The sequence below is a fragment of the Suricata suricatta genome, chromosome 1 (genome assembly GCF_006229205.1).
Source record: "Suricata suricatta isolate VVHF042 chromosome 1, meerkat_22Aug2017_6uvM2_HiC, whole genome shotgun sequence".
Taxonomy (NCBI): domain Eukaryota; kingdom Metazoa; phylum Chordata; class Mammalia; order Carnivora; family Herpestidae; genus Suricata; species Suricata suricatta.
This window is the reverse complement of record NC_043700.1, coordinates 58,837,989-58,859,689: the sequence shown is the minus strand read 5'-3', so window position 1 is coordinate 58,859,689 and position 21,701 is coordinate 58,837,989. Positions and strand designations below refer to the sequence as shown.

Below are 21,701 nucleotides of genomic sequence, written 5' to 3'. Positions count from 1 at the left end.
TGACATTGCATTCAGGTTCCAGATATGAACTGTATTCATGCTGTAACTCAAGAAGAAACTACTGTTTTTTTTTTAAATGTTTAATTTTGAGAGAGAGAAAGAGCATGAGGTAAGGAGAAGAGACATTGGGAGACACAGAATCCAAAGCAGGCTCCAGGCTCTGAGCTGTCAGCACAGAGCCCAACGCGGGGCTCCAACTCGTGAACCGCAAGATCATGACCAGTGCCGAAGTCAGTTGCTTAACCAACTGAGCCACCCAGGCGCTCCTCTTTTTTTGTTTTTATAAATCTTTGACTTTGGTGTTCTTTTTTCACATGGAGCTAACTGGCATAACACCAGTGCACTTATTGACTCTTCAATTTCAATCATTTATTTCTACCCATTCTGTATATTTATGAAGTAATTGATATAGCTGGAGAAAATGTTACACAAATGACATAAATAAAAGAACTCAAACTTTAATTTGTGCTCACCATCATTACTCTTGTGTAGATGTAGTTGAAGAGGTATAATTATAATCAAAATGAATAGAGCAGAGTTATTATGTTCACATTGCAATTGAGATTAAGGCAGTTAAACTGAAAAGATAGTGTAAACAGAGATCATCGAGATCATTGATAAGAAATCTAGGAGTGTTGTTGTATGGGGATAATATCATAAATATCATGTATATGAGGCACATTTTATTTTCTAAGCAGTTGAACAGCTGTGGCATACTATGTAAGAATATAGTGTATGTTTCTGTTTTGTTAACCCTAACATCAAGTGAATGATATTTAATATGTAAGTAATACATAATTCATAAATAAGTACTAGTAGAATTAATCCTAACATTGACCATTTTGATGCATTTCATCCATGAAATATTTGCACTTTGTGTATCGTATAAAATATTTAAACCTCTACTTGTTTACTAAGTAACCTGAATATACAGGTACTTTAAATTAAAATTTAGAAAAATCTGTTATGTAACTGTTATAAGAACATAGTGTGTTTTACGTGCCGGGAAATATCCATTATCCTATTTCATTTTAATCACTGCAGAAGCATAAATGTTTTCACTTCTTTTTCACTTCTTTTTATCTTCCTTTCTTCCTTATTAATTTAGTAATTTAAAAAAGCAGTTATCTACTCAAAATAGTAATTAAAAACCAATTCTAATTAATCTTATTTTTTCTCAGTATGGCTTATAATATAGAGCAATTTTCTTTTTCTTTTCTTAAATTTTTATTTATTTTTGAGAGAGAGACAGACAGACAGAGAGAGTGAGAGGGGCAGAGAGAGAAGGAGAGAGAAAGAAATCCAAGCATGCTCCATACTGTAAGCATGGAGCCAATGTAGGGCTTGAACTCATGAACTGTTAGATCATGACTTGAGCCCAAACCAAAGTCAAACGCTTAACCGACTGAGCCACCCAGGTGCCTCTTATTTTTCTTAATTAACTTTTAAAAAGCAGCTTCTTTATTGTGTGTTCTCACTTCTTTTCTTCCTCTAATTCGTTCTCTTCTCTTCCAAAATGGTTCGGAAGTCAGGAGCAAGGTGTTCTGTTCTGCTCAAGCAGGTGAGGAGAGGTTGGCTTGCTGACACCTTAGATTCTTTTCCCTACAGTGGGTCACTAGTTCCGTGTTATTTATTCTTTTATCGAATCTACACCTGGAGAGTTGGGACTTTTTTTGTGTGTGTGTTCCCTTGATGGAAGAAAAGTCTTTAGCATCTGGAAATGTTCTCATATTTGTAGAGAAATCTGATTTTGAAAGGGGTAGGGGCACCAAGGTGGCTCAGTTGGTTAAGCATCTGATTCTTGATTTTGGTTCAGGCCATGATCTAACATTGAGAGACTGAGTCCTCCTGCCTTGGGATTGAGCCACCGCATCTGCTCTGAGTTTGGAGTCTGCTTAAGATTCTCTCTCTCTTCTTCCCCCCGCCCTCCCCCCCCACGTGTGCTACTTCTCATACTTCGTATCTTGTTTCACTGCATATTTTTCCATAGAATTTATTAGTTACTAATATTTTATGATTTAATCATTTATCCTCATTGGTATCCCTTTGCTCTCTATCCACAGTAACATGTAAGGTCCAGGAGGGTAAGGCTCTTTGTTATTTCACTGAAGGATGCATACCATATAGTTATGGTCCGTTTCTGGCTCCTCTGTTCGATTCCATTGATTTATGTGTCTTCTTTTGTGCCAGTACCATACTGTCTTGATGATTACAGCTTTGTAATACAGCTTGAAGTCTGGGATTGTGATGCTTCCAGCTTTGCTTTTCTTTTTCAGGATTGCTTTGACTAGTTGGATTCTTTTCTGGTTCCATACAAATTTTAGGATTGTTTGTTGTAGTTCCATGAAGAATGCTGGCATTATTTTGATACGGATTCCATTGAATGTGTAGATTTCTTTGGGTAGTATAGATATTTAACATAATTTGTTCTTCCAGTCCATAAGCATGGATGTTTTTCCATTTCTTGGGTCTTCTTCAAATTCTTTCATAAGTGTTCTATAGTTTTCAGAATATAGATATTTTACCTCTTTGGTTAGGTTTATTTCTAGGTATCTTATGGTTTTTGGTACATTTTTAAATGGTACCAGTTCCATGCAAGACATGCAAATGTCTAGCAGACACATGGAGAAATGCTCAACATCATTCATCATCTGGGAAATACAAGTCAAAATCACAATGAGATACCATCCGCCTTATACCGTCAGAATGGCCTAAGTAAACAACACAGGAAACAACAGATGTTGGTGAGGATGCAGATAAAGAGGAGCCCTCTTACACTGTTGGTTGGAATGCAAACTAGTGTAGCCACTCAGAAACTTAAAAATAGAACAACCCTGTAACTCAGCAATTGCATCACTAGGTATTTATCCAAAGGATACAAACATACATATTAAAAGATGCACACACACCACAATGTTTACAGAAGCACTATTAAAAATAGTTAAATTATGAAAAGAGCCCAAATGTCCATCAACTATGAATAGCTAAAGAAGATGTGATTATATATATATATATATATATATATATATATATATATATATGAATATTACTCAGCCATAAAAAAAGAATACAATCTTGCTATTTGCAATGATGTGGATGGAACTAGAGCATACTATACTAAGTGAAATAAATCAGTCAGAGAAAAACAAATACCATATGATTTTACTCATATGTGACATTTAAGAAACAAAACAGATGAACATAAAAGAAGGGAAGGAAAAATAAGACAAAAACAAAGACAGAGGCAAATGATAAAAAACTATTAACCGTAGAGAACAAACTGGGTTGCTGGAGGGAGGTGGGTGAGGAATGGGCTAAATAGCTGGTGGATATTAAGGAGGGCACTTGTTGGGATGAGCCCTGGGTGTTTTTTTATATATATAAATATAAAGCATATACTTTATTATATTATATATTATGTATCATATATATAAAATATATTTACATTATATATAACATATGTAATATATCATAATATATTTATATATAAACAATATCAGTATAAATATATATACATGATGAATCACTGGTTTCTACTTCTGAAACTAGTATTGCACTATATGTTAACTAACTTGAAGTTAAATAAAATCTTGGAAAGAAAAAAAATGGATGCATAGCAAGCACTGGATATTTGTCGAGGGAGAACGAATCCTGATTTGTGATTGAGAAAAGGGAAGCGGCAAATGTGGTAATTAGTTCTGACTTCATCTGTACTTCAAGGACTATTTGTGTCTATTTGTTCTTATGCTTATCTTATTTGAAGACTGTCATTTTTAGTGTATTGACAAATTAACAAATCATGAAGTAGATTCTTCAACCAACTGTACCAGCAGTTTTGTCCATTCGGGTTGTCCATTTGGGTTCAATGGAATGAATGTGTTTCCTGACATGCATTTTATAACAGAAGAATTCCAATAAGTAGTGGATTGTATGTTGAACAATAGTTCACAACATATGTGATATAGTGTATTATTCTACTATATAGTAGTCTCTCGACAGCTGTGCTGACTATGGGTAAAGAATTGCATGGACAAAAAGAATGTAATTTTATATTATCAGATTTTTCTCTAAACAGATATTTATAAACTTGAACAGTGCAATATTTATCAACAATTTGAATCAAGCTTCTCTGAGAATAAAATAACAGTTTTTTGGATAAACTATTGGCGATTTTATGTTTCAGAGCAAATTATACATTCTTTATAGCATATTTGGCCCAGAGTGTTAATAATTTTCAGTCTGTATTTTTTAGCTTTGTTTTCCAAAAGATTTCTACATGTATTTTTATTTTCTTTTATGAGCCAGTTAGCTTTTTATTTTGATGCGTGTAGATACATTCTTCTGTAGATTGTTTTTTACCTCTCTCTGTCTATCAGAAAAATATGCCCTTTATTCATGGGTGGGGATATTGTGATATTGTCATGCACACTCAGAAGAAAAGCTCTTTAAGTAATTTGTTATGTGACCGTGTCAGTACTATGGCACTGAGAATATATCATACTCTTCATATAGAAATTATTTTATCTGTTAATCAGACATATCTTCACAAGGTCACCCAGGTGGCTCAGTCAGTTAAGCATCTGGCTCTTAATTCCATCTCTTGCTGACAGGAAGGAGCCTGCTTGGGATTTTGTCTCTCCCTCTCTCTCACCCTTTTCCCACTCATGCACACACACTCTCTTTCTCAAAGATATATCTTCACATATTTTTATTATTGCAGATTGAAAGGCATGACAACTGTGCCTACGATTACCTGGAAGTTCGAGATGGAAACAGTGAAAATAGCCCGTTGATAGGGCGTTTCTGTGGTTATGATAAACCTGAAGACATCAGATCTACCTCCAATACCTTGTGGATGAAATTCGTTTCTGACGGAACTGTGAACAAGGCCGGGTTTGCTGCCAATTTTTTTAAAGGTAGTTCAAAGTAACTTAAAGTGTGAGATTCCCTTTGTGAGGAATGAATGTGATATTTAACTTAGAGTGAAGAGAGGACAATGATGCTGAATGCACTGTTGGGAAGGATATTTGGATGACTTTTGATAGTAAAAAGTTACCAGTGTAATACTAGAATTTGGAACTTTCTAGCACATGCTGGGAGATCCATTAGGATATTCTGTCATCCTGAATCCAGAAAGGGAATGCAGACAGGGAAAATCCAGAAAGGGAATGCAGACAGGGAAAATCCAGAAAGGGAATGCAGACAGGGAAAATCCAGAAAGGGAATGCAGACAGGGAAAATCCAGAAAGGGAATGCAGACAGGGAAAATCCAGAAAGGGAATGCAGACAGGGGAAAAACATTTGCAACATAATAAAAATAGGATTCATAACTAGAAGAAGGTTTACTGACATGTCATTTATCAATTTATTCGCAAGTGACAGCATTTCTCAACCATCCTGTAGGTAAAAACATTTCACCATGTTGGAAATAATGTATGGTCTTAAGATATCCTGTTATCAAAAATGCCTTTTTGACAAAGAATTATTATTGATCAGCTTTAATATTAACGTACATAACCAAATTTTAGTATATTTTCCTATCTCATATTTGATGTGTATTACTTAGGTAAAAATAAAGTCATTTAATGCAAATAGTATCAAATTTGCATTTGGAAAATTCATAGGAAGGTAACATTAAGTGTGTCATTGTAAAATAAAAGTCTTTTATGGGGAGAGTAACAAAACCTTCCTTACAAAACTTTCTGTTTTTATAGAACAAATGATAGATTTAGTTGTGTAAGTCAAAAGTAGTGTGATTAATAACCAAACATTTTAACATTTTGTTTATTTAAAGAACAATATAATGGATTTTCACTGAGAATTACTTCTATATTCACCATCTGATTTGAAAGGCAGAGAACCTTGGCGCTTTCACTAGATGTATTTAAAGTGCCTATTAAACTGTACATTTACATGCTTTAGTTCTTCTCTACATGTCGTATTTTACAACAGAACAAACGTACTATCACGATTCTCTCCTGTGATGTTTATGTATTTGGTTATCAAAAATGCTTGGACTTTGGCCAATGCAGAGTTTCTGCTGAGAATACTGTTTGCTCTTTTCTTAACTCACACTAGATTATTCTTGAAGATTGACATTATGGAATACCTTATCATATATGCTGTTTAAATACTGTATATTTTTCATATGTACATATTTCATACATGTATTTATATATATTAATTATATATAATTAAAATGGTATTGTATTTACAAAATATGGAATTTGTATGTTCCTCAGATCAGTATGTCTATATAGAAAACACTGAATGCTTTACATTTAAAGGGTCCAGTAGCTTTCTTTTTCAAAAGAATTTTATTTTTAATGTTTATTTATTTTTGAGAGAGAGAGAGGTAGCATGGCCTGGGGAAGGGCAGAAAGAGAGAAGGAGACACAGAATCCGAAGCAGGCTCCAGGCTCTGAGCTGTCAGCACAGAGCCTGATGTGGGGCTCGAACTTATCAACCGTGAAATCATGACCTGAGCCAAAGGTGGATGCTTAACCGACTGAGTCACTCACGTGCCCCTAAAAGAGGTCTAGTAATTTCTGAATTTCTTTCTTTTTAATTTATATTTACCATAAACTATCTTAATGGCATTTTTTAAAAAGCCTTTCTTAGGATATCTAGCAAACTATGCTATGAAACCAACAAGTGAAGGTATATTTTTTCAGTAAGCTTTTCTACTTTATTCTGGAAATTTTATACATTGTAAGAATTCCCTTCAACCTTAAAATCAGAAAAAGTAGCCCACATACTTGTCTGAGATAAGGCGATCTTCAGTTGGCCCTGACAGAAGGTTCCAGTCCTCTTCTTGGTTCTTACATACTTCTTAGATGGCGATGACATGGATTCTGGTACACTTCCTATCAAGGGCTTGCAAACTGCTCCTGCTCCTTGGCTGAAGCAATCAGTTGTCCCAGTCTCATTCAGTTCTTAAGTGTTATATTTTCAAAAAATTCTACGCCTTCATGTGTAAAACCAAATACTGTATCTAGTTGTTCTCTAACACGCGCCATCCTTGCAGAGGAAGACGAGTGTGCCAAACCGGACCGTGGGGGCTGTGAGCAGCGGTGTCTGAACACTCTGGGCAGTTACCAGTGCGCGTGTGAGCCTGGCTACGAACTGGGACCAGACAAGAGGGGCTGTGAAGGTAGGGCTGCGTTTGCAAGTGGCGCTTCCTGCCTGAACCCCCCACTGGCGCCCCACCTTGCTTTCTTTCATATCCTCTCATTTTTCTTTCCCGCTTCTTTCCTCTTTCCTTTCCTCTATAGAAACCTCTTTGCTTGACTAGGAAGACTCAGTGGGTAGTCCTAGCTAACATGTCACCTAGCCTGGGTTCTGGTTATAGAGTCAGCCATTTCCTGCTTCGGTTACCAAGCCACCTTGTCTATATCTGTATTTCTCTCTCTCTCTCTCTCACTCACTACTTATCTATATCACCTATTTCTTTTTTTTTTTTTATCTCTGTCTAAACCTAGATTTTTATCCATCCATCTGTCATTTGTTTACCTTTTCTTAACATATTTTATGGGTACCTCTCCCTTATTAAAGTGAAGAATCCTGGATCTGAATTATTTTTGTATCTTTAGTATTTAGTCCAAACATAAAGTGGGAGCTAAATGTGTTTTATTAATAAATGATTCATAAAAAAGAGATCTTGCTGTTTTCCCCATTTCCTCTGCACATTCGAAAATGAGATTTCTTGCACAATGTTTTGTTACCGTGTCCTGTGATGTCTTCCTTCAGAATTTAAAGCTGCTTCTTTTTTTCCCATCTCCCCTCTTCACCTATTACAAGCCCCATATTTGAGTTACAAAATAAATGGACTGATCTTCCTTCCTCTGATCACTTCCTCCTTTATTCCTGTCTCAACATGTCTGCCCAAATCTTCATAGAGCTTGTGGCAATTTAAAGTTACTTATCGTGATGTATTTATTGTTCATTTTGGGTGGGTCCCACAAAAATGTAAATGTAAGCTCTTAAAAATGAGCACCGTGTTCTCTACTGTATCTGCAATAGAGGCCATAACAGTGGCAAAGGTGGTAAATGTGGTTGCTCACTGACCTATTTTAAAAAGTCAGTTTCCCCATTTCTTCTTAAAAGTTTCAACTTTTCTCTTTGAAAAAGTTTCCATCCTATCTATTAAACTACTCACCTGTTCTCTATACTTGGATAAAGTAGACACACTAGGTAATACAGTGTCTTTAAAAACAGCAGCCATTGTATACCAGACAATAATAAAGTAACATGACTGTTAGTTCAGTGTAGTACCTAAAAATAGTTATTTTACTTTATAATAACTTATCAAAAAGTGGTAAATGTGAAAGTACAGGTAGTTTTTACAATACATTTGTAAATGTAGAAATATACGTACATATGCACACATATATGCCTACATACACATATATACATAAAGGCATTTAAAATAAAGAGAACAGTTACTTTAAGTAACTCTTGACTCCCTAGGAATTAATTATAAACCTTGTATAATGTATATTCTTTTCACTTTTTGATACCCTTATTTTTCTAATTTCATTAATAATAAAGAAGAGAGTTGAGGTATTAAATAGTATGTCTTTTAAATAGATCATCCAAAAGGGAAAGAAAAATAATTGTTAAATAAGGTTTTCAGATCACAAATATGATCTAGTTACTGTAGTTTATCCTGGATTGCTAGCTCAGTAACTCCAAAAGTTGCTTATCTTGGAGGAAAAGAGTTTGAAGAAATAAACAACTGATTTTGATCTCACTGCATCAGCCTGTATTGTGTTGTATGCTTATGTTTGCACTACTGCCCATAACCATATCATGTAGATATTATTCTACCCGTTTGTAAGATAAGAGAACTGACACCCAGTTTTACTTCTGTGGCTTGGCCAACTTTAAAGTGATCTGACTTGCTTGGTCAGCCATGACTTGCTTGGATCCAAAACTACAAGTTAATGCTATAAGTAGGATTAGATAATTAAAATAGTTGTACTCAAAACTAAAGAATAGAGATGGAGGCTTTCTAGATTTTGAATAATCTGAAAGATGGTTGAAATTTAATGCTGAGATGTTTGGTTATTGATGGAAAGGTGCTAAGAAAGGAATGACTCGATCAGGAGAAAACTCTGTCCTTTTTTTTCCTTCCAGCGGCCTGTGGCGGACTTCTTACCAGACTTAATGGTACCATCACCACCCCAGGCTGGCCCAAGGAGTACCCTCCGAATAAAAACTGCGTGTGGCAAGTGGTTGCACCAACTCAATACAGAATTTCAATGAAGTTTGAGTTTTTTGAATTGGAAGGCAATGAAGTAAGTGAACAATAAATATAATTTTTTTCTATTGTGCTTTGGGAACCTCTGAAGACAATCTGGCAAAGGGAAGGGAGGAAGGAAGGAGGGAAGAGTTTCGGTGTATAATCATATAGATGTTATAGTCTTTCTTTGCTGTACTGTTCATTTCTGCAACTGCTTGTAATTCCTGTTGGCATTGGATGATATTTTATTTTATTTTTTTAAGTTTATTTATTTTGAGGGAGAGAGAGATGGAGTATGAGCAGGGGAGAGGCAGAGAGAGTGAGAGAGGGAGGCATAGAATCCAAAGCAGGCTCCAGGCTCTCAGCTGGAGAGTGAGCCCCAACATGGGGTTTGAGCTCAAACCACGAGATCATGACCTAAGGCAAAGCGGGGCGCTTAACTGACTGAGCCACCCAGGTGCCCCAACATTGGATGATATTTCGGACTGTTTCTGGGAGACTGAAAATTACCTAGAGGGAGTTTTTACTTACTATATTATTATACAGCTTGATTTATCAAAGAAATATGAAAAAATTAGGGTCAGCTTCATGTTACATAGACTTTTCTAAAACCAACAATTAGCTAAAATCCACTGGTTGAGTCATAACAAAAATAGCTACTTAAGGTCACTTGGGTGGGTCAGTGGTTGAACATCCATTTCCTGGTTTCTGCTCAGAGCGTGATCCCAGGGTCGTGAGACTGAGACCCATGTCGAGTTCCAGCCTGAGCACAGAGCCAGCTTAAGATTCTCTCTCTTGCTCCTTCGGCCCCTCTCCCCCCACTGTCTAAAGTAAATAAAATAGAAAAAAAAGTGATTTAGAATAACTAACCTGGTATATTTTACTTGTGCCAATGAGTATATTTTCAGTATATAAGCACTTTTTCATTATGACCATGATCATGATTTACAAATAAAGATTAATTTTTTAATCTTGGTGAAAGAAGTATTTAGTTGACCCTATCTTTCCTTTACAAAATACACCTTACTGTAATAAAGGTCCCGTTTTTTGCCAGGCGACCACGTTCGAACAAGGGAAGTCATCTCTTTGAGATTTCCTATGTGCTAGTGCACACAAAACAAATTCAAATGGAATGTCAAGTCTAGAAATGAGAATGTTTAGGGCTGTAACCTTTGTATGATTGGTCAACACTGGTTTAATTTCAGTTTTGTCTGAGCTTTCCCACTTCCTTTTCTTTTATTTTTCTAACTTTCATATTCTTTATTCCAGTGACTTCTATGTTTATTTTAAAACAAACATAATTTAAAACTTCTAAGTATGATAAAATTAACTCAAAAATTATTTTCTCTGACATATATATATACATATATATGTTGAACACTGGTAAAGAAGTGAGAGAACAGAAATATAATGTTTCTATGCTCCTGGGGCCAATACTAGTTGGTAATATTAGGGATTTTTACACCATTATTTTGTCTTTGTGTATGTATCTTTGTTTTTCCCCCTCCTTGTTTTCTTTATTTCTTTTTAATTACTTTTATTTTTTTTCTTAATTCTGCATATAGTAGTCCATCAAGGCACTCGTGTGCATTTTTTTTAGTCCTACTAATGGCTTTGAGGTAAGAAGAAGTTCCTGACTTTTGTGTCTCTTTAAAGAAATTAAAATCTGAGATGTGATGAACTTATATATTTCAGAGAATTATAGAATTTTAGAGCTCAGTTGGTCTCCTTTGAGACCTTCCTTACATCATGCGTATGTTTTACGATGGCAAAACTGCCATTTATATTTCTAACATACTTTGTTCACATGAAATATCATTATCCTTTAATAATTCCCTGAAATTTAGAGAAATATTAAAATGAAGAAAATGGTTTTATAGCAAGTTTACAAAAGTCTTCATATGAGAAATCCCTTTTGAAAATGATCATCTCCCTACCAGTTCTGTGATGTGATATGAACTTAGTGTTGAATGATTTCTACTCTCTCAGTTTCCCCTACAGCTATTGGTTGTGACAGATACAACATTTTGATTCATTAGTTGACAGATGTTACTAGGAAGGCTAGAAGTTTATATTCAAGAAGATGGAGGACAGATGGTTTTAAATAAATGGGTCATTGTATTCTGAAAGCATTTTTCCCATGGGTGGTGTTCTTTATTCCTGGAAGAACCCTTTATAAACTCTAGAAGATATCCCAAGTTTCTTAAACTTATAATGATGTTACTATGTGGAAGGCTGTTACAGTATTCTGTGTATTTTTGTGGTTTGATGTCTTGGTTACTTAAAATAAAGACATGAGCAAAAACTTGACTTACAGATTATCGGGCAAAGTTGAAACTCCATTGTTGTATTCATTATATTGATATCCAAAGGAAAGATGGTGTCAGGTAACTATAACCTTGGTGACATTCTCCTATTCTGTGTCAGAGCCCTCTCTAAACAGAGGTTGCAGTTGTAACGAAGTAGATAGAAAACTTTAAATTTTTCCTAACAACCTTTTGCTTATTTATCACCTAATTAATATCACAAGAAACAGTAATTTGAGTTGACATATTGCAAAGTACAGATCATGCCTCAGGATTCAATCATATGCATTGTTAAACCTTGCTAATTACACTTATGTAAGAAGGTCATTCATTCAAGATATATTCTTTTGAATGTGCCCTGCTGGAACTTTAGAGAAGTATATTATGCAAAAGTCTGTTAGATAGAGTAGCCATAAACTTGCTTCAGAATACCTGGCATTTACTTAGCTTCTTCCACTTTGGTGTTGTTAGTGCATTACATATAAATCAGAATGAGTCTATTTTATTGTAGTGTAAATTCCCCTCTCCATTCTACCACTTAAGACTTTTTGTTTGCAATCCTACAGCATAGCTACAGAGTAGCTTTATAGTGCCTACTAACTCAGAGAAATCAAGAAATATCAATTTGCTTGAGGAATATGATAGGCAGTGTATCCTTCTTGTATGCCACAGCATCTGTCTCCTTTGCAATTTCCTATGGGTACTCTTCTGGTTAGAACCCCGTGTTTTGGGGCACCTGGGTGGCTCAGTCGGTTAAGCGTCTGGCTTCGACTCAGGTTATGAACTCCCAGTTCGTGGGTTCCAGCCCCGGTCAGGCTCTGTGCTGACAGCTAGTTCAGAGTCTGGAGCCTGTTTCAGATTCTGTGTCTCCCTCTCTCTGACCCTCCCCTGCTCATGCTGTCTCTCAAAAATAAATAAAAAACAAAAAAAAATTTAAAAAAAAGAACCCCGTGTTTCTGGGAGACAGCACTGGACCAAGCCAAACTCTGTGCTATTTTTCACTGAACTGTCACATATGATAAGTACAATTTTGGATATGTCATTTAAAAATTTCTGAACCTCAATTTTCTTATCTTTACAATAAAAAGGAATGTTTCTGTTGTTAATGGTTGTTTCAGAAACTTAAATGTATCCATTTTTAAAATATTTTTTTCTTTTTCTTTTTAAAGTTTATTTTTATTTATTTTGAGAGAGAGAGAGAGATAGGGAGTAAATAGGGGAAAAGCAATGAGAGAGGGAGACAGAATCCCAAGCTGGAACTCACACGAGCCAAAACCACGAGTCTGATGCTTAACCTGCTGAGCCACCCTGGCACCCCAGATGTAGAATGTTATGTAATTCTTGTCAGCATTAAGTAAGACAGCAAATGACATGTTCTTTCACAGTTCTTAGTGAAAATTAAACTTTTTTTAAGGCAGCAAAGACTGTTTTTCTTGTGACTATCAGCACCATCATCTCAACAAATATTTATCCCAGATCTCCTAAACTCTATTCTTTGGAAAAAGTACATGTTGTAAATAAACAAACACATATTTGTATATACGAATAGGTATTCGGAGTATAATTCATTAGTCTATTTTTCATGCCATCTCCCTCATACTTGGACTCTTTCATTGATTTTTTTCTTAACCTATTAATGCAAGTTTGACCCTGAGAGGACTTAAGAGAGAACAAAAATAGTAAAATTTTCAAAAATAAATGTCAATCATCTGATGCTTTAAAAACTGGTGACTATACAGCACCCAGCTAGCTCAGTTGGTAGAACGTGCGATTCTTAAAACCTGGTAACTACAATAACTGTGTATTTTCTAGGTTTGCAAATATGATTATGTGGAGATTTGGAGTGGCCTTTCCTCTGAGTCTAAATTGCATGGCAGATTTTGCGGTGCCGAAGTGCCTGACGTGATCACATCTCAGTTCAACAACATGAGAATTGAATTCAGATCTGACAATACTGTATCCAAGAAGGGCTTCAAAGCACACTTTTTCTCAGGTATCAACATTTCATGTGTATATCATGGACTTTCAAGGTGGATTGGCTTAAATTATTATCTACTCTTAATAGTTTTCTGTAAATGTGACTTGGCGGGACATAGAATGCATGAACATTTACTCCAAGTTTAATAGGTTTTTTAAACTTATAAATAGAAGATTAATAATTGGGGCCCTGAAAAAATGTAGCTCTTAAACATTTAACAATCAAATTTTATAAAGGCTAATACAAATAACACAAAGTTATTACAATAATGATTTCATACAGTGACTTTATTAGTGGATGGGGATAATGATACAAGACTTTGAAAAAGCGGCAGGCTTTTAAAAAATGGTTTATCTTTGTTTTTGGAATATCTGATCCCATTTTAGCAACACATTTTTTCATCTTACTACCTAACAATATTTTCTTATTCCTTATTATATTTGTATTCTTATTGCTAAGTTGATATTAAAAATCCTACTTTGCCTTACCACTATTGAAAAGATTATAGTGTGAAGCCTACAACTATGGAAATTATAATTTTACTAAAAATAATAGATTATCATGGATATTTAGTAGTTGATACTTATGTTTGGAATTTAATATCTAGTTTAACAAACTCATAGTAAAATTTCCCTCTTCTAGAGCTGAAATTTATTAAATGTCTCCCAACTTTAAGGAAACATATGGAAACATCAGTGGAAATTCCTTTATTTTCCCAATTCTGGAATCATACTTCATTTAGAAAGATATTATTCTGAAACTTCAAAATTAGAAGAATTATAATAAACCTTAGTATAGCAATCTATTCTGCTTTTCAGACTGGCAAGCAGTTTAAAGCAACTGAATTCCAATTATATTTTAATATTAGGTAATTTGGATTGAATTAATTCAAAGTCCATTTATTCCAGTCCCCATGTGTTTAAAATTAATGAGATTTACAGTGCCCGGGGTTTGTTTGGGGTTTTCAGTGTAATTGAAGTTAATGGTTCACAAGCTCCATTGAGGTCCAAGTCACACACAGAAGTACATTCAAAATACAAGGGATCTTGGATCTCTTATTCTCCCCCAGATTTAATTGCCTTTTAAAAATTCTTCTCAGGCATTCATTTAAGATTTATGTTACTCAAAGTAGCATTTTAATATTCTATTTTGGTGAAAGCAAGGCTTTCTTAAGCTTCACTATTTTATGCATATCATAGGTTTTACAAATGTTAGGTGACTCAGTGGTTAGCGATAAGGGTTCTTATTTTAGAACAACGTAAGTATTTATTTTAAAATTTGAAATTATAAAATATTAAGGATATTCATGATCCTTTTCACTCTACCATAGTCATACATTTTACAAAACAATTACCTTTTTAAAAGATACAGTCTCCATATCCTGGTGGCAAAGTATGTTTAAATTTGAAGTTATTAAAAATATTTAAAATTCATTATTTGATATTATTGGTCAGGAAGAAGTTTCCAAATTGTAAAGACAGACTGTATCTTAGAATGATACCATTGAAATATAAAGCATGCTACTTTAATTCTTATGTTATAAATATGAGGCGGCATAAAGAAGATACTGTTCTCCAGCACATCTGAGTACGTCTTCTTTATTCGTTTCTGAGTAGCTGTGCTTCGTAAAATTATCTGAGTACCTTAGTATACTGGAGCCCATAGTAACTAATTTGCTATAAATCACATTCACTGAGCATTTTAGGAAATAGTGTCTGCTTTTGATATTTATCAGTGGTATATTTAAAGAGTATAAATCAACTAGGTGACAGAGCTTCATTTCGATAGAGTCTAGTCTAGGTTGTTTGATGGAATGTAGGTAGTTAAGTAATGGGACAATGAAGTTCAAGGGGGAGATTAAACCCCGAGTGTTCATATGATAGCTTCCATTTTGAGAATTTATTATACAGGCATGTATCATAACTTTAATAATAAAAAAAGGATATATTATTTTCATTAACATGTTCACTCAACAGATGAAGCAGCTGAGGAGTTAAGTCAACTGCTCAGTGCCACAAGTATTTAAATCCAGTTTGTCTTGGTTTGTGTAAGAGCTGACCGTGCCCTTTGCAAGTAGCCTGAGTTGTGTGTTACACTCGACACATGTGACCTGAAAAACAACAGATACATTTTTCACTTCTTCATTAGATGAATAATTTGTAACTTCAAGGTCATTATCATTAAGTATAAATTTTCATTGCTTCTTTTTGATGTATTGCAAAGTATCATCAGTTTGTCAAATTCATATTTAAAATACTGTAGTTCTGGGTGAGTATTAAATCTATTTTATGTTTTATGTTTAAGTTAGTGGGGAAGATGTTTGTTCAGGGAAAGGGAATAAAAACAGAGCCAGTGTGGTACTATCAAGAAATGGTAACGCATCTGTACTTAGTTTACCTAATGTCCTAAATATGATCATCTTACAAAATCATAATTTACAAAATATCACCTATTTTAATAGATAGGCTCTATTCACATTGAAAATGCTATTTTAGAGATATAATAATGATTTAAATGTAATAATATGTAATCATGTGTTCAAAGTTAAATAGTTCATCATACTTATTAGAACGTAGGCATGTAGGGGCACCTCGGTGGCTCAGTCGGTTACGCGTCCGGCTTTGGCTCAGGTCATGATCTCACATTTCGTGGGTTTGGGCCCCGCATTGGGCTCTGTGCTGACAGCTAGCTCAGAGCCTGGAACCTGCTTCAGATTCTGTATCTCCCTCTCTCTCTGACCCTCCACTGCTCACGCTGTTTCTCTCTGTCTCTCAAAAATAATAAAAACATTAAAAAAAAAGAAAGTAGGCATGTAAACCATGGGGATATTATATTCCCCAAACAAAATTGAAGGATTTTTGTTTGTTTGTTAAAATTTACTCTTGGCATATTTGATAAAACATATTTATTTTTTTTATTTTAACAGACTCCTTAGAAAGAAATTGAACCAAGCATAGGAGTCAAGAGTCATTTACAGTGACTATTCTAGTTGTCTCAGAAATCTCATTCTTGAGATATATTTATAAAGAAATATTTCAAAATCTGGAAAAAGGATTTCAATATTCTGTAATAGTGATAGAAATTCAAAAGATTCTAATTTTGTGACAGGAAGAAAATGGTAAATAAATTATAGCAAATACACTTTGTGGACTTGTCCACACAATAAAGATGGTTTAATGATTCTGTGGTGTATAAAGTTGTATATTATAAAATATTAATGGAAATCTAGGTATAAACTATCTGCATACTATTTATATAGGTAAGTATGTGGCTGGGAACAAACCCGAAAGTTGCTGAAATAAGTACCAAGATTGTTTGTGCTAAGGTAGGAAGATGGTGCATTATAGTCTTTCTCCATTTTCTCTCAATTTTCAAATCAAATACAAAACTAACTTTAGAAGAAAAACACATAGCATATTTCTAACTGTTACCCTAAATGTTCTAAATTTGCAAACATTTACCTAAGAGACTTTGACCTTTGATAGTGAAAAAATTTTTAATGTCATCTCTTTTATTAATTAGTTAAATATAATAACCCTAATATAAGTATTTTGAGTTGAGCTAAATTTTATAATTTTAACTTTATAGTTATTTAAGTGATACATCAAGAAGAAAAAGACAAGAAAATATATTTAGATTTTTAATGTGTACAATGAAATAAAACATTTCTATAGTATCATTTCCAAAAGAGAAATATTTAATTAAATAATCACATAGATATTCTAGTTATTTTTGCTCACAGCTTCTCATTTCATTTTTGAAAAATTTATTTATTTATTTTGAGAGAGAGACTACGTGCAGGGTAGGGGCAGAGAGAGAGGGAGAGAGAGAATCCTAAGCAAGCTCTGAACTTTCAGCACAGAGCCCAACACGGGCTCAAACTCACAAAACTGTGAGATCATGACCTGAGCCAAAATCAAGAGTCGATACTGAACTACCTGAGTCACCCAAGAGTGCCAATAGCTTCTCATTTTAGATAAGCACTTTTTAGACCTGAGAAATGGAATCAAAAGAATGACTTTTAAGAGAACTTATTAGCAAAATGATGAATTCTGTCACTTCCATGTTCTTAAAAATAAGAAAACATCACAATGTTATGATTTAAACTCTTAACATTAACATAATAAAATATTTCACTAGACATGAAAAATGCTATTGCCTGAAAATTTAGGAGTTACTACTATATTATTCCCTGAGTCCCTTCTGCGCTGGTCTGCCTAGAACTGGACGGTCGGGCAGACCTCTGGTGCTGCAGGGGGCCTGCCTCCCCTCCCCTCTGCCCAGACCTTTCCCCCCACAGGTTCACACTTTGCTCCCTCTCACCTGTGTGGAAGCCACGCTGACTCTTGTCCCTTCTCGGACGTTAACTACACAGCCTTCTGGTGATGCTCAGGAGGCCCCTGGTGGAGCCCTGGGCCTCTGGTGGAGGCCCAGAGCGGCAGGGGCTCTGGTCCGACCACATGGCCGTGGCAGGTCGCTGTTCGTGCGCAGGACTGTGCTGTGGGTAAACTGCTCTTCTCCTGGCTCCGCGGGCCTGTTGCCCTGTTTTCCAGGGAAGGCTGAGCTCTTCACTTAGGGAGAATATGACACTGGGCCCCCAGATCTGTTATTTCATCTATTTGGGAAAAAATGTGCAAGACCATTTTGCTAGCGGGGGTGAAGGGGGGATAGAGAATCTATTTTTAATAAACAACAAGCTAGAAAGAAAAAAAAAAAAGCAGAAAGTCCACAAAGTCCACCACAAAAATCAAAGAGTCCTATACTGTAATGATTTTAGGATATATTCTAAAAACAACGTAATGAAGACATATGAAAGCAAATAAGGAAATAAGTACAATCAAAGTAAAACTATTTGGACGTGATATAAAATTGTGTACTTACATTCAGTTTTTTAGCTAAATCAGAAATGGCATAAGCATTTTCTAGAAGATGATTTGGTCCAACAATAGATTACTGTTATTTTTTGGAACTGAATGAGGTTTCTTTTTCAAATAACACTAATATCTTACTTTATATGATAGTAAAACCACACTTAATATTGTACAATTTTACATTTGAACACAGGTGTGCAAATCTGCTTAGATGTATATGATCTAGTTTACTTATTTTATGTGGTTAAGCAAAGTTACCTATATTCTCAGAACAAAGTTATTTTTCTTTAAATGGGTTAAATTTAAAGGAAACATAGGATTTTATGCCTACAAAACCAGCAATATTTGGCAATCTTGATGGGTTTTTAAAAATTTAATTCTAGCACTCATTATTTGAAAAGATTGTAACAAATGACTTGGGCAATGAGAATTAAACATTCTCTCTTGTTTAGGTGACCATGTAGGTGAGCATTAGAGTATTAGAGAACTGGAAAATACAGCACATTTAAGAGCAGTCTCTCACAGATGGAGTACTAGTGGATCCAGGGACTGACTTGCTCAGCGGCAGAAAGGGCCCCAGCCTTCCTGACTCTCAGTTTATTGGTCTGTGACAAATGTAGAAGTCAGATAAAAATAGTCTGTGCAATGTTTCTACCTCGAAATTCAAGTGATTTCATCAGACATGCTCTTCATTTTCTCAATCTTTCACTGCATACAGTTACTCCTTTAAAGATTGTTTTTTGGATGTTTATTTTTGACACAGATGGGGGGCGAGAGGGAGGAAGAGGGAAAGAGAGAGGGAGACACAGAATCTGAAGCAGGCTCCAGGTTCTAAGCTATCTGCACAGAGACCGATGCGGCGTGAACCCACGAACTGTGATACCATGACCTGAGCGGAAGTCACATGCTTAACCTACTGAGCCACCCAGTCGCCCCTACCTTGTTTTTAAGGAATTTTTTTTTAATGTTTCCTACAGTTACCTCTTTACCTTATTCTTCCTGTACACCAGCTCTCCAATAGAATGCTTGTAGATATTTTTAGAAATTCAGCTCGGTATTATTCAAAGAAAACTTTAAATGTTAATGTGATTAATTTCAAATAATAATTGAATAAACAATTGAATAAACAATTGAAACTCTCCTGTGGTTTTGACAAGCTTTTATTATTGATGATATTTAAGTATTTGCATGTTTTGGAAAGAGCCAATTGTCTGAGTCGTAGCAGCAGAGTTTATTACTGAGATTTTATTCAATGCCATTTTTCCTCAAGATTTTTTTTAAGTTCTGGTCAGTTAACAGTTAATATTAGTTTATTAGTGCTGTTCTGAAGATGATTACTAGTTGTTAGGTCTGTGTTAAAACTAGGCTGTGCCATGTGTATGTGTACACACACGAGAGTGTATGTGTGTGTGCGTGTGCGTGGGGGAGTGTGCATGGGACTGGATATTTTATCTTTTGTCATTTATTGTGAGTTGGTCTGCTCACATATGTTTCTGTTATGTTTGCATGGACCCTTTACATTTTTTTCCCTACAGACAAGGAAGCTTTCTGCAAAGAGAAAATTTTTATTTTTGAATCTTGCAAGAATTTGATACAGGTTACCACTTCAGTTCCACCCCGTATGTATTATTTATAGACTGATGGCTTCTAGTAGGCTCAGAGATACTCTGCCAGCGTCTGATGGGAAAACGCCACCTCCTTTTTTCCTATTAGTGGGCTTTGCCTCGATCTCACATGGAGGAATGGAAAGCAGATATGTCCATTCCAAAGAAGGAGGCTAATTTCCATCTGCAGAAAATAAATGTTTTCTTTCAACTCAACAAAACATTTGTTTCTCTCGCTAATAAAAACTATTTTTAAATTTTTGTGCCAAGAGTATGAAAATACTGGAAAATTTCAAATAAGTGGCTAGAATTCTCAATTATTAAAGTTATGCATACATTCTGAGAAATATTTAAAAACCTCATTTTCCTCCCCTTTCTCTTGGATTTTCCTTGTTCAACATATTTATACTTTGTGTCTCCTAAGAGGAGAAAGGAAAAGTGAATATAATCATGTTTGCTAATAGCTTTTTTCTCTAGTTTGATGACTTTCATACATAAGAAACCCAGAATATATTTGTGGAATTTCTCTTTTATGGTGTTGCTATTTCTCATGAACAGATAATCAGAAATTACATTTACTTTAGTTAGAAGGGCTTATTTGCTTCTATTGCAACAACTGTTTTTAAAATAACCACATTGTATTCACTACTTCCTAGATAACTTAAGATATTAATTTAAATAAATAGCTTTCTTTGTCTGCCTGATGTAAATTGTGTGCATAATTTTAAATATTCCAATATTAAGTGAAATTTTCTCTTTTCATATGATTATTTGACACATGGAGGCACAGTTTTCTATGTTACTTTGCTGGGCATGATAACTTTGCTGCTTTTAGTTGCTGTTTTGATTTTGATTAGTTCAGTTTTGAATTTTGCTTCAATTTATATTGATATATATTTTTATGTTGACATGTACATAGATATATATTTGATATATATACTTGATATATATTTTCTGACAAATATATTTGATATATATTTGATACATAGATATATATTTAATATATGTATAAATACATATAGTATATATGTTATAACAGTGTTTTTTTATTACTCTTAATTTTCATGTGACATTTAATTATATGAGGCACATCAGGTGTGGAGTTGAAGGCAGGAAACATCAATCAACAGGGAAACTGGAAAGTAGTACTATGGATACTTAGATAATAATGACCATATAAAATCTTCTTTCTCTTCTTTCTCTTCTTTCCCTCCTTCTTTTTCATCTAAAAATTATTTAAAATTTTTAAATTATATTTACCAAACAGTATAAATATGAAAATTGGCTACAAAAAAATACAACTATTCAATGTAATCAATTTTCACTTTCAACTTTATTTCTCTTTAATTACCATTACCACATATATTGTGGTAATATTATGTGCTAATATTATTCTATCATATTATATTCTATCAAATCTAAAGGAAATAATTCTTAGAAATATAACCTAGTGGTTTGAGATTTCCACTAGAATGTTGTTTAAATGTTAGAAATATTTTATGTATTAGAATATTTTTATTATAAAATAACTGTGGACTTAAAAATCAATGATAACTTTTATCTCTCATGAATGGTAATTCGAACAGCTCCTGATAAAAAAGATAATTCCAGCAGTCCCTGCTACCACAGGTTGTCACTGAGCAGTTAATCAGTTTACCAGTCAGTTGTCAATGTGAACTCATTTTCTCTAAACTAATT

General features: G+C 34.5%; 1 protein-coding gene across 1 annotated transcript in view; it reads left to right on the top strand.

Moving 5' to 3' along the window:
* TLL1 (tolloid like 1) overlaps positions 1-21,701 on the top strand; it is a 203,824-nt gene that overhangs the window by 149,886 nt on the left and 32,237 nt on the right. Inside the window, exons 13-16 of the mRNA XM_029939149.1 lie at positions 4,721-4,916; positions 7,028-7,153; positions 9,139-9,299; positions 13,363-13,543. Coding sequence (XP_029795009.1) covers positions 4,721-4,916; positions 7,028-7,153; positions 9,139-9,299; positions 13,363-13,543 — 664 coding nt within the window. The remainder of the gene's footprint in view (positions 1-4,720; positions 4,917-7,027; positions 7,154-9,138; positions 9,300-13,362; positions 13,544-21,701) is intronic.